The sequence below is a fragment of the Caloenas nicobarica genome, chromosome 1 (genome assembly GCF_036013445.1).
Source record: "Caloenas nicobarica isolate bCalNic1 chromosome 1, bCalNic1.hap1, whole genome shotgun sequence".
NCBI classification, from domain to species: Eukaryota; Metazoa; Chordata; class Aves; order Columbiformes; family Columbidae; genus Caloenas; species Caloenas nicobarica.
This window is the reverse complement of record NC_088245.1, coordinates 151,008,234-151,022,649: the sequence shown is the minus strand read 5'-3', so window position 1 is coordinate 151,022,649 and position 14,416 is coordinate 151,008,234. Positions and strand designations below refer to the sequence as shown.

The 14,416-nt window shown below is 44.2% G+C and overlaps 1 protein-coding gene across 1 annotated transcript in view; it reads right to left on the bottom strand.

Moving 5' to 3' along the window:
• The window catches only part of SH3RF3 (SH3 domain containing ring finger 3), a 257,144-nt gene extending 254,108 nt beyond the window's left edge, over positions 1–3,036 (bottom strand). The window contains exon 1 of the mRNA XM_065651436.1: positions 2,641–3,036. Within this exon, the coding sequence (XP_065507508.1) occupies positions 2,641–3,036 (396 nt within the window). The remainder of the gene's footprint in view (positions 1–2,640) is intronic.
• Positions 3,037–14,416: the final 11,380 nt, after the last annotated feature.

Here is a 14,416-nt window from a genome sequence, read left to right as displayed (position 1 = left end):
AGATCCCTGGTGTGATTCTAACATATCGGTCCGAGGATCTGGGCAAGGCTGAAGTCTGATAGAAGTGACCTTGGCTGCCTGCCATTACATTTCACAATCAGCAGTTTCCTTCCTAACCAAAAAAGCCCATAATGGTATGCCCCATTTTACATACCGCACTACCTAAAATGAAAGGTATTAATTAGTAAAATAGTGTAATTTGCATTTAAGCCCCAGGCAGCAAATCTACAGCAGTTTCTGAAATAAAATTTTAAAAAATATAAAAATAAATAATCACTTCTGCTCTCTCCAAAGGAGCTAAACTGTCAAACACTAACATAAAACTGAAAAAGATTATAACAATTCTGCTCTTCAGTATCTGCCTCAAAAAGCCTAATTCTAGGGTGGTTTGTATCATCTATTGTTTAGTACAGAGAGAGGTGCTGTACCCTTTTCTCCAGGATAGCTCAGCAATCAGCTGTATCAGCAGCTCCAAGGAGGATTATTCTCCCCTGCTGCATTTTTTAAAAGCAGATTAGTTCAGACTTTCTTTCACTGTAATGAACCTTGTAAGGATCAAGCACATTGCATTGATTTTCAAGATAAAATCATGTGGTCAGTCAAAAGGCCAAGCAAACAGTTTCACAGACCCTCTCTGCCCCAGGAGACCCACAGCCCCAGAATCACTCATTAGCCCCAGCAAGGGCAAACCAAAATGCAGTTGTTAACCATAAAAGCTAAAATGTGATTCTCAGGTCATGTGTAACTTTGCTTTCTATCAAATACAGATGGGTAACAACACACACAAAACCAGACAACAGAACTGAAGATGCTCACCAAGGTGCTATTCAATCAAGGCCAGAAAATGATAGAATGCAATGTGGTTTTATTTTCCATATGATAGTTGCAATAATGGCTAGGGAAGTAACTTCTTAAAAACCTGTCAATTCATGGAAAAGTAATGAAAAACCAACTTCTCCAAAAATTTGCAATAACATACACATTTACTCTCAAGTAACTTTCCCTATTAAGAATTTCCTTACATGCACACTCCCCTGTAACATCCGAACTTGACTAGGATTTAAAGATATGAAAACCAGAGACTGTCTTCTTGCCGGATGGTCACAAAAGCTTGGTCAGGGTGCAAGAACCTCCCTCTGCAACACAAGCCCCGCAGGTGTAACAAGCCTTCCATGCAGACCCTACCTCCCGTAAGAGAAGACCAACTGGACATCAAACCAGACCATGAGGATACAATGTTTTAAACAACCTATAGGAATGCAAACTTCCTTTTTTGTAATGCTGAAACTCAAGATGACAGGAGCCATCTGCTATGACAAAGCTGCAACCCGAAGTTTAGTTGAAAAACAAATACGCAAAAAAGCAGAGGGCAGTATCCTGTTCCTTTTTTTCTTCTTTAAATTTGACAAATCATTATTAAATACCTGAAGATCATTGCTGTCTACAACTTAGTAATAAAGGATCTACCCTTCCAGAAATATTGCTAAGCATATTTCACTTCAGACTCCAAAATTGAATTTTATGGAACAATGTATGGCATTTGCCGTCATTTCCTGTAGGCAAAACTTCAAAACACCAGTACAGGTCTATTCATTCTTCTCAGGGGGAAAAAAAAAAGGCAATGAATTAATTGAAACATTTACTATAGCAGTACAACTTCACAGGGAATCTCTGCATTGACCTTTCCAAATCAAAAGCCTTTACACTAAGCTACAGGTCAAGCAGATTTCAGGAAATATCAAAGACAATTAAATGTATCAGTTATATATATGACATGAGAAATAACATGAAGTTCACAGACTTCAGAGTGTCTTCATTCCAAAATTTCCTAAAGAGTTCCTATAGCAAATTTTATCATATCAAATTCTACTATTATACAGATTGATTTTAAAGGGAGCAAGATCAGCCACTCGATTGCAGTTTTAAAATTCATAAATGCACATGTTGCAGTACTCTCCTTCAATGAATCACACACCTTATACATAAAAACGAAATTACGCTCCGCTGGGAAGGTCAACTTCAGCCTCGAACCCCACTCAACCCTGGCTGTCAGCAGGACTCCGCGTGTCTGTAACCGCACAGGCAGCGCCTCGGGAGCGGAAGGGAAAACTCAGCGGCTGAGATGAAAGCGGCGGGTACCGGACCGGCCGAGTATTTCTAGGGACGTATCCTCGCAGGCAGCAGGAGAGCGGGAGCCAGCTCCTGCCTGCACCTGACAGACACCTGGCAGGGGCCGACACGCCGGATAAAAGCGCTTTCGAGGCACTCTGTGTTTCTTAAACTCTGGGAGCCGCGTCCAGCTCTGCTACACCGGGGGCTGTCCCGGGGCCCGTCGGGGCGGGAGATACCGGAAAGTCGGTACCAACCCCCGCGGGGGTTCCCGGAGCGGCCCCGGCCCTTCGGGCCGCCCGGAATAGTTTTAGGACATCCCGGCCGAGCCTCCCATCTTTACATCAGGGGGGCAACCGCAACCTCCGGCCGCAAGAGCGGGGAGAGGCCGACGCCGTGGTGCCCCGCCGGGGAACAGCCTCCGCCGCCCTGCGGGACGTCCCGCCGGCAAACCGGGACCGTCCGGCGCCCCGCGGGGACGCGCACACGCCCGGCCGCGCTCCCCCCGCCCGCCCCCGGCCCGGCACCCACCTTTCCCAGCAGGGCGCTGCGGCTGGCGGCCGCCAGCTCCCGTAGGCTGGCGGCGGCCGAAGCGGCGGCGGCGGCGACGGGGCTGGGGGCGGCGGCGGGCTGGGGGTACGCGGGGGCCGCGGCGCTGGGGCTGCCGCTGGCGCCCCCGGCGGCGCGGGGCCGCTGTCGGATGCCGTCCAGGAGGCGGACGAGGAGGATGTTGGCGGGCAGCTCGTCCACGCCGCAGCCCACCAGGATGCGGCACTCGGGGCAGCGCAGCTCGTGGCGGGAGCTGACGATGCTCTCCAGGCAGCGGCGGCAGAAGGTGTGCTGGCACGGCAGCACCTTGGCCGTGGTGTCCAGCCGCTCCAGGCACACGGAGCACTCCAGCAGGTCCAGCAACGACGACTCGTCCATCGCCGCCGCCGGCTCCCGCTCCGCTGCCGCTCCGCCGCCGCTCCGCCGCCCCCTCGCCTCCGCCTCCGCCTCCGCCCCGCCGCCGCCTCCGCCTCCCCTCCGCGGGGCAGCGCAGGGCTCCGACGCCCCTAGGGCCGCCAAGGCCGGCGGCGGGGGGGGGGCGACGGCGGGGCGGCGGGGGCCATCGGGGCGGCGGGGGTGCGCGGGGAGGCGGCGGCGGGGCTGTCCCCGGCGGCGGGCCGCGGCGACCTCGGGGGCTGCCTGGGCGGCGGTGCCCACCGCCGTGCGGTGCAGCGGCGATGCCAGCGGCGCGGAGCGGAGCGGTGCAGGAGAAGGACACCTGCCTGCCCGCGCCTCCCTCCACCTCCCGGCACGGCTTGGCAAGGCGCGGCTCAGCAGCTGCGGCGGGGCCCGGCGCGGCGCGGCCCGGCGAGCTGCCCGCCGCGCCTCCGCGCGGGGCGGGGAGCGACGGGGAGCCCCGGGGGGGCGCCCGCGGCACGGCGGCCGCCCCGCGGGCGGTCCCCGCCAGCCCCGCCGCTGCTCCATGGCTCCCTGTAACCCGACCCAGCAGGGCTCGCCGCCTGCCTTCCTCCGCCGCGCTCCCTTCTCCACCTCCTCCTGGCGGAGGCTGCCGGACGGGCCGTGCGGCTGCACGCAGCCGGGAGCAGGCGGAGGAGACCCCCCTCGGGGACTCCGAGGACACCCGGTCGGGGGCGAGGGGGAGCCCTTGCAGCCCGGGCCGGACCGGGCGCCCCGAGGGGAGCGGGGTCACCGTGGCGGACGGCCGGGAAGGAGTCCCTGGGCACAAGCTGCCCCTAGGGAAGCAGTGCCTGCCCCCGGGCCGGGAGCGGGGCCGGGGTCCGCGTCTCCGCCCGGACCCGCCATCCCTGGCGGCGCGGCGCCCCCTGGCGGGCGCGGCGGGGCGCAGCGCGGGGTCCCCATCCATCACCCGCCACCACTGGGTGCTTCAGCGCGTCCTCAAATAATCGTGCTTCACTCGTTATTGTGTCCTACCCAAGCTCTGCGGGGACTGGAAAGGAGAAAATAAGAGCGAGCCTCTTCTTCCTGCCGGGTGTCCTGTGCTCCGGCCCGCTGTCCGCCCCGGTGCGGTCCGTCTCCACCCGTTACCCGCGTCTGGATGCAGCAGCTGGACTGTGTCCGAGATCCCATGTGAGCCGGTGTTCAGGCACAGCTGGAAGCGGGGAGACCGTGGCATTTTGGAGTTACGGATCCCGGGTGTATACTAGCCACGGGAGACTTTAAAAAATAAGATGCAGTCACTTGCACATATGGAATATGAACAGAAATTCCCCTAAGAGAAACTGCAGGAGAAACCCCATTCTTCAGATTGATATTTCTTTTGGAAAATTCCCTTTCTGGCTAACTTTTGACTACTAGTACAATAAAAGAGCCTACTTAAGGCAGAAGCTACAATTCAAATACATCATAATTTTGCCAAAGAGAATTTCCATTTGTGGTCCAGTCCCTAATACAAGCTTTCTTCTGTACCTGTGCCTGTGGTGCAACAGAGGACTTTTGGATTTCGGGATTGAAATCCAAGCATTTGCAGAAGCCTTCCTTTTCCTTTTTCAAGTCACACTTTTAAAATTGACTTTTTGTGAGAGTTGCGTCAGAAAGGCTGCACAAAATATTTTTGTCAGCTTTATGAGTCTACAGACAACTTCTGATATGTACAGCAAGATGACCCTGTTGTGGTAAGGGTAATCTAGACACTGGATAGTGAAATTTACTAAATTTCAGTGTGCAAAAAGCCATGAATCTCTTGCTGTTCTTGTGTTACTCCAGAAGAGAAGGAGTAAGCACAAAGGTAAAGAAAAGCTCCTGATGCTGAGCTTCATTGTTGCTGAGTAATGTCCAGTAATCTAACCTGTGTCCTTGCAGAAAGAAATTCCAAACTCAACAAAATAATACCGATGCCTGGAGAAATGCGAAATACAGTATCAAGGACTTCGGCTTTCTCTGGAGTAAAACTGTTAATTTAAGTAAAAGGAGTAGTGCCGAACCTTTGAGGATAAAAGGCACTGCTTCAGCAGGAGAGGGAAACACTGGAAAACCTGTAATGAAATGAATAATCATTTCAGCACCTCAGATTGCTTCCCTCAAATGTAAAAAATTAAATATCACTGTCAAAACATAAAAGCCAAAAGTGTTCTGTTACACACCAGTGTAAATCCAGAGTACCTCCAGTGACTAGAATGGTGCTTTTCAGCCATTCTTCCTTCTGGTTGCTCCAGGGCTTGCAGCCAAACCAACCTGTCACCATGTCTTCCAGACCTGCCCAGTTATATAGCCCTAAACCAGGAAAAACACTGGATAAACAGCATCCGAAGATGATGCAAGGGACCCTTGACATTGGGACAGTTTAAAAAGATGCAAATCTGCAAACCAATAGAAGAAATTGCTGACATACTTAAAATGAGAGTCTTGCTGTAACTCACCTCTAAAGCATCCTCTTGAACATGAGCTGGACACCATCATGGAGAAGGAGAAGCTAAAACTGAAGCAAAGCTACAGCAGACCCCTGTGAAGGGCAGGAGGTGAGGGAGCTCCCAAACCACCGCAGAAGTCATGGGGGAGGATGGAGGAAATGGGAAACCTGAGAAGGATAGGGACAAGGGAAAACAAGAACAAAAAGAGGTGAGGAAAAAGGGAGGCAAGGATTAAAAGAGGGAAAGCTTTATACAGAAATTACACAAGGGACTAGAGACAAGTAAAAGCACACTTCTACGAAAAGGAGGGAGAGACTTGTGAGTTGGGCTCCAGCTAGAAGAAACACCTCCTTAGTGTTTGAATAGCCTTTGATGTCAAAAGAAACATTTTCATGCTTAAAAGTTTAGCATATGTTTGTCTTCTTCCCTGTGCATGGACCTAAGTGAGAGTCAGGCCAGGCCTGAAGGAAATTAAAGAAAAAGAAATTCATCACACATGCTTTCTCGTCTTGCCAGGGAGACCATGGGAAATATTACATTAAATATTAAGAAATTAAATACTCAGTCTTTTAAGTTTGGAAATAGGAAAAAGATGAAATGCTCAGAAGCCTGAGATAAAACACATAGAAAGGAACGGAAATAGATACAGAAGATGTAACAGGTTTCGGTTTACTTTGAAGAAATGTGGATTTTATTAATTTCCCTGTCTCAGCTGCCAAATCATCTAGCTTCAGATTATAAATGCAAAGTGATTATTTGTGAACTAATTAAGTAATGTGATTAACACGGTTCTTAATCAGAGGTGCTTTTTTACACATAGAGATGGAGCAGCACGTTTTGCCACACGTTGCTTGGTAAGTGTGTTTGAAGAGACAGCTGATAAGGCTGTGGAAATGACTTCACTCCCATGGTGGCTGAAACAAATCCTTCTTGATGCATTAACTTTGAAGAGTACCTGGAGACAAAAAGAGACTCAAAAAGGCAAAATACTGTTGCAGGAGAGTGGAGTGAAATTGAAGCATTCTAAGACTTCATCTGTAGTTGTCCTTAAATTATGATAAGGTACTAGGTATTGCTTAATGTCTCAAATAAATAAATAAATAAAACCAAAAACCCAAACACAAACCTGTTCTGCCTTCCTGGTTCTTTTCCTTGCATCATCTTTCTTCCTGTTAAATTCAGAAGAGGAGAGACTGACAGTTTTTACTGGCTGTGGTTGTATCTATGTTGGTTTCAAAGGCATTTTCTGGGGACGGTATGTGGACATTGCACCTTCAGCTTTGCCTTCGTATACTTGCATGCTGCTCTTGAAAATGGCTAACTCCTTTCCAGTCTTCTACCAAATGGGATGTGATTATATAGAAATTATTCACAATCCTTGCTTGTATTCTTGCTCTGCTTGTAAGGGTCTGCAGCACAATAACTATTCAGTTTGCACAGCTAGGGAACATTTGCCTACTACATAACAATAAGTAGCTTTTATTTGTATGATTCCTCCCAAACCTGGAAAGCATTTGTTGAGGTTTGATTGCAGGGTGACAATAAACCGTGGCAGATGTATCGTTAACCCCTTCTCCCCCTTTAGCCCCTCCTTCTCCCCCCTTCCCACTAAGCACAGGTGATTGGGAGGGAAAGAAGGACAGAGAGAAGAGAGTTGGAAAAAATTAAAAATGTTTTACTAATGCTACTAATAAAATAGAGAAAATAATACAAAACATACAAAACCAATCTTGAAAGTCCCGGCAGCTGCTCTGGCAGATGTGGGGCCGGCACCTGGAAGTCCTGGACTGGACTCTGCAGCCAACCAGAACGGGATTCAGTCTGTCACTAGGCCTCTGTTCACAGGGACGACTCGCAAGCTCCTCTCCCAATGTCGGCCATAAGGTAAAAGGGATGAGATCTTCGTGATCTCCCACTTTTATATGAAGTATCACGTGAATGGGATGGAATACTTAGTTGGTCAGTTTCAGTTCACCTCCAGCTTGCGCATCCCGGGAGATGCATCATTATCAATGACCTTGCATTCCACTGCTATGTCTACCAAAACATGTATCTAGCTTTTCAGAAAACTGCAGTTAGTAAAAAGACTTTAGCTAATAGGGAAATTCACTAAAAGAGAAACTTGTTTTTAACAAAACCAGGACAGCATTATAAGAATGGTAGGCATTATTATTTTAGAATGAGCCAATGTAATTAAACTTACGGTGGAATGCACAGCAGTCCATTTTTACTCTTGCATTTTCTCTGTATGTTTAAATGATCGTTCAGTTATGCTTACATTACTTGCTCTATTTACATTTAGATTCAAAAAATTAAGGCACTCCCGAGCTTCTGAAGTAAATGGTATTAATATTAAGCAGAGGGAAGGAGGGGGGCCTGTCAGCTCTGTTTTTTGTTTTTGTTTTTGTTTTTTATTTTGTTGGACCTAAACAAGTTTGATGATGAGATCTTCAGTCTTCTCCTTTGACTGCAGGTGAGATTTTTTGATCGAGATTTTCTATCTATCTACATACACATCCTCCTCCTTTGAAGGGGAAAGTATCTCCTTACATGCATGCTGGTCTTGTTGGCCAGAGGTCAGGAAGATGTGTCTAACAGGGCAGTGGAATGACAGCAGATGTTTAGGCAGGATCTGCAGCTGCCCTGCCTTATCTTCTCCAATAGCCCTGGCCAGCTGTTCTGCCCCCTCCCTTGCACCTGGACTGTATAATCAGTGTGTCTTCATTAAATTCATCCCTCAAAAAAAAAAGGGGGCAAAGAATTTTGACTATAAAAATGACAGATAAATGTTAAAACTCTATAAATGAAGAAGATGACTGTTATATTGTGGCTTGGTTTCAATAAACTTGCAAACTGAAAGGGCAGTTCCTCTGAGAATATATGGTGTCCATTGCCAATATCATTATACTTGTCTATCAAACAACTGCAGTTTTTTGACAAGATTTATCACATTCCATAGAGTTTGGGTTTTTTTAAAGATGCGGACAGATGCAAGCCAGGTGTTGCTTGTTGTGCAGCTCTCACTATGCATCTACCCTCCTGGCAAGACACTGCCCTTCCAGTGTGATTATATACCATTCCTTTGACATGGCTTTCAAGATGCAGCTTTTACTATAACATTTTTTCGAAAGGGCTTAAAAATAGCTTCAGACATTTATGACATTACTTTCTTTGCAGTAAATTCAGCATAAATGATGCAAGGAGCTTTTATTCTGAGTGGAAATGAGCTCGATGGCATCAAAGGCTGAAGAGGAATACTATTCTAGTCCTGAGGAACTTTTTCAGGTCCTGACTATAGCGACATTCATTAGTTCCTTGCCCTCTCTAGGAGTCTGTTACAGTTCCATAAGATGATAAAAGATACATTCTATCTCTCTTCCCTCTCCTCTCCTCTCCTCTCCTCTCCTCTCCTCTCCTCTCCTCTCCTCTCCTCTCCTCTCCTCTCCTCTCCTCTTTTCTTATTATAAATTTGATTAAACTGTCTTCATTCAGCCACACAGATTTTTCTTAAAAATTGAATGATACTTCTGTTAGTGATTAGTTCATTTACCGCATTTATCAAAATACTTTTTCCAGTTTGTTGATTTTTTCCTGCTAATTCACATGTAAATTTAACAGCATCTTTGAGCATAACTGATAAAGCCTCTTCTTGCGGGACTTTGCTGAGACAAGACTGTGGATACACCACAGCAGCAAGGAGAACACGGCTTAGCTGGCAAAGCTGGACTTCATCCTGTCACAGCAAAGCCACCTTACTAGCAGACCCACATAAGACATCATAGTTATTCCTCCTTTGTGATTTTCTTGTCACAACCCTGAGAGGGCAAACTATTTCATCACTGTCCTACCACTAAAGAAATTCCTATCCAGTTGTTTTAGAGAAATCTGTTGCAGGGAAGAAGAGACTGCTGTGGTTAATATATATGTTTCTAATTGCAAGGCTTTTAAGAGTTTAAAATCAGCTGTTTAATTTTCTTGTGTTGTTGCAGTTGTTTTTAAAGGCCCAGTTGTCAGTAAACTTACACTTGACATCTGAATTTCTCGTATTCATGGGATCTCATAGAGACTGGACTGTGTTCAGTTGCGGATGCTTGATATTTCCAATTTTACTGAGGGTTACCCAATAACTCAACTTAGAGCAGTCAGCCAAGAAAGCTGATTTGCCTGGAACCACGTTTTTTTCTGGAGGTCCATCTCGTGCATATCTTCCCAGTGCTGTATAGGCACAGGAGTTGTGTTTGTGTCCCTGGGGCAGCGGCGGTGGCTGGTTCTCACATCTGCAAGGGACATTTCCAGGTCTGCCCTTCACCACAGGGCTGGGCACTGCTGTTTTGAACCACCATGTTATCAGTGTTTCTCTCAAACTTTAACCAGCACACCCAGCCATCAGAAACTGCTGCTGAACCCTAAATTAATCCATGCATGATCAAGTTAACAAGCCATCTGCAGCTAAAACTTGAAAAAATACTATACACTATAAAGTTATTAATTTCTGTATCATGCTTTTGACTTAATAAATGTTTTTAAAAGGAGAATTAAGTTTTCTTTTTTTGCATGTGGTTCAGGAATAACTTTGACTTTTATTTGTAAAAGTTTGGAAGAATGAGGATTAATTACCATATGTAAGAGAGAACATGTGTTCTTTCAATCAGCATTGACTTCTTTAAATCGAGGAGGGAAAACAGCAACCAACAATGATGCCGAAATAAATGTTTAATGGAGCACAAGGTTGTAATTTTCTGTATAATGAAGCATACCGTCTCTAGAAACAAAATAAGTACAATCTCCACAGACAGGCATGTACTTAGAAACATAAAGACACACTCAGATAAGTCTTCACAGTTTCCAGCTACAGACAATAGAGGCAGGGAATAACTCAATAGACTTTATTAATATTCAAACAAGCAGCTGTCAACACTTCATCCCAGAATAAACTGAAGCTCCTTACATAGCTTTTACTACTGTAATAGTTAGGTTCATTGGCAGTAGATTGGAAAACATGCAACACTAATGAAGCCTCCCCGCTTCTCCTGGCCCACCATTTAACCCTTCCTAAAGTGAAAAACATTTACTACATATGCAATACCACGCTCCCAAGAGGCTTCAGGTTCAAAAGAGACATTTCAATTTCGTTTCTTAGCAACATACATCCAATAAAAGTGAAACACTATTCGAACTGTAGTATGTTTGTGTTGTTTTAATCTATAATGTAGTGCTTTGCAAGTGCTAAGGAAGTACACTGCTACAGGATTTTTACAATGTCTCTTATAATTAGATAGATGTGGGTTTTTTTGTTTTCCCATGCTAGATTACCTGCTGCAGAATATATTTCTGAAGACATCGTAATGTTTTCATGAATAATAAATAAAGAGGTAACTTCTGCTCTAATAAGGGCACACTTACCAGGATTATAGTGTGGTTTGTTACATAGGAAGAGATCTTTTGATGTTTCATTCATAAGCAGCATTTGGACGTCTTGCGAGGACTTGATTTCTGTAATAACATGAGTATCAGCCAGCCTCTAATCTGGGGCTGAAAGGATTTGTACAGCACTTATTTCTTGGAAGAACAGTAGGCACGGGGTAATATTTTCTTTTCGCTGCTCCAATGGCTGAATTGATGTGACCAGAACCAGTTCTGTGGTTTCTCAAGTTCAATGTCAAGTTGAGGAAGAGCAGGAGCCAGTCAGGTCTCCAAAGGCACATAGAGAAATACGCCCTACAGAGGAGCTTTCAAAATTTCACTCACCACAGCTATAGCTCTTCCCCTCCGTCATTTGGCATAATTGCTTTCCCAATGCCTGCAAAGAGGAATAGGAAACATGATGTTTAGCTTCTTCCTATGCTTTTTCTCCTTCTCCTCTATATATTTATCTTTAAAATTCAGAAATGACTCATCCCTAGAAAAACTGTAATACTTGTATTTTGTATGTGCCTGGTAATAACAGTTCCAGCACACTAACACTGTTTTCAATAAGCACATATTAGAAAGGTGGAAACGAGAAAATTCACTGGATAAAGAAGTGCTGTCTTGTTATTTAATGCAGAACGCAAGATAAAAGAAAATAGCATAAATTATGTCTTGTCTTCCATCAGCTTGGAAATACCCTATTCGAGAAAGGCTGCAATGTTTCCAGCTGCCATCATGATTCACCTTCTCAAGGTACCTCCTGCCCTAGCTTCTTCATATTGATCTTACATGTCTTGTTCGTTACATTAGGCACTTACACAGACTAATTAAAATTTTCTAGCAGTGTGAGCTGAAAAAAATCAGTCTGAAATATCAGGAGAAAACTGTTTTGATGAGAGGCCCATAAGTATTTACCACCATAGATATAACTTAGGAATTATTTAACATTGAAGGCAGCTAAGGAAAACAATACCATGCAGAAACACCAGGTGGAACTAGGAGAAGAGGAAGGAAGGAAGGAAGGAAGGAAGGAAGGAAGGAAGGAAGCAAGGAAAGAAAGAAGCAAGGAAAGAAGGAAAGAAGGAAAGAAGGAAGGAAAGAAGGAAAGAAGGAAAGAAGGAAAGAAGAAAAGAAGGAAAGAAAGAAAGAAAGAAAGGAAGAAAGAAAGAAAGAAAGAAAGAAAGAAGGAAAGAAAGGAAGGAAGGAAGGAAGAGAGAAGGAAAGAAGGAAAGAAGGAAAGAAGGAAGGAAAGAAAGAAGGAAAGAAGGAAAGAAAGAAGGAAAGAAGGAAAGAAGGAAAGAAGGAAAGAAAGAAGGAAAGAAGGAAAGAAAGAAGGAAAGAAGGAAAGAAGGAAAGAAAGAAGGAAAGAAAGAAGGAAAGAAGGAAAGAAGGAAAGAAGAAAAGAAGGAAAGAAAGAAAGAAAGAAAGAAAGAGAGAAAGAGAGAAAGAAAGAAAAAGAAAGATCCTCTTTATAGTTTGCCAAGTTTGCTGAAGAAATACTTTTTCTAAATGCAATCTTGGTAGAAAAAGATTTATTTACTTATATTTCACTAATTATCAGCTTATCTGGATGCATACAAAATTTAACAGGCTGATTGGGTCTTTAAAGCAGAGAAGTAAACAATGTACTCAGAAATAATGAATATGATAACTCAGGCTAATATGATAACCCAGCTTGACACCTCCCTTTGCATGCAGAATTTGGTGGCAAGACATAAACCTTCCTCATACTGTGCTCTAATTACCTGATTTTTTTTTTTTTTTTTTAGAAAAACCTGAACACTTAGCAGCTCTTCATGAGGTCAACTGGAAGTTGTGGTCACTGCCTGCCTTTGTAAATGCGGTTATAAAAGTCAACAAGCTCTGTCAAAATAACAGAGGAAACAAATGACATAGTGAAGGGGCACAGTGTCTCTCAACTAAATAGTTAATCCATCTGACTTGAACCATCTCAATGATATGAAAGAAGGATTGGGTTTTTTACCCTAGTAGAGACCAACGCATCGGCAGTCCCTGTGGATTAATAACTACCCCCTAATATGCACTTAAACCGAGAATAGGAAACCACCCACAGCTGTAGTGAAATGCTGGCTACAGATTTTGCAGAAGGCAAGGAGCCAACTATGCTGAAGTTTTGGAGCAGCCTCCACTTCTTGCCTCATGGAGAGCTGTCAAAGGAGGAGGTGCTTTTCGGTGGCAGCTCCAAATCAGCTCTGTCTTCAGTAAACAGCTGGAGTGCACATCCATCTCTATACAGAGAAATTATATTAGGAAGTACTTCAGGTTCTGTATCTTTAGTTTTTTCTTCTACAGAAAGCACAGTTGTAAGATCCTAAGTTTTGTAGGATTTAGCAAAATGGATGGTAAAATCTTCCACTGTTGTTCATATGCCCTGTGCCTATTTTTATAACTTTACATTAGTTTTGATACACATTTCGATGCCACTGTTAAGCTTCAAGTGACTCCCTAAGTTGAATTATTATTTTTTTAACATTAAACAGTCCAGGATACATTTGCAGGGAAGGTTTTATATGACAGCACATTATTCTCACAAAGGCACTGACAGCAAAACCTTAAAAATTCTGTTTCTGTTTCATCAGAAATATTTACTGGAGAAATTATGTAAAAATGTATTGCTTGTAATACATTAATTAATCAAGTATTCAGTGCCCAGCATTCAAAGTGATATTCTTACATGTGATGTTTACATGGAGGCATTCATATTTTCTGGGTAGAGAAGAGTGATCATTCATACTGGGTTTCTTGTGTAAGTATCTCTTCACAAATTGGCATTCTGTCTTCATACGCTTCTCTGGGATTTACCTTCCTCATGATCATTACAATCAGAGCACTTATTTGCTAGATCACTTACGGAAAGAAAACACAGAAAGGTCTTGAATATAATCAAAGCGTATTTTCTTTCATTTGCAGAAATGCTCACTATGTACCAGCTTTGTAGTTAGAAAAAAAAAAAGTGTTTCTTTCTAGTGTGTTCATCTCATTTTTATTTCCTGTCTGAGAACCCAAATTATAACTGGAAGGCCAGTTCATACTGTCTTACCCCTTCTGTAATAATTCACCCGTCTGCAAAAAATCATAATGTGGCCACGCAGAACAGCATTTATACCTCATTTGTAGAGCATAAATTATATAGTCCAGGGTATTGCACATTAGGTTTTCCACCCCATAATTTAAAACTGAACATAATCAATAAAATTACAGAGTCTACAACACTGTCTTTCCAGACCGTATTTGCATATTGTCGGTGCTACTGTGTGTTGTAAAAATCTGCACACAGAGGAAATGCTGGTGCAAGAAGACAATAAATTTGAGAGATCTTCTTAAACCCTGCAAAATCATATCATAAACTGTTTTCTCAAAAAAATTTGACTGGGAACTCCTCTTTACTGGGCTAATGCAGAATGTAATAGAGATGTTTATAACCAAACACTAGTTTACAATAGGTACACAAGTAATGGCATTTAATAAATATTACTAGAAAATTATACATTTTGGTCAAA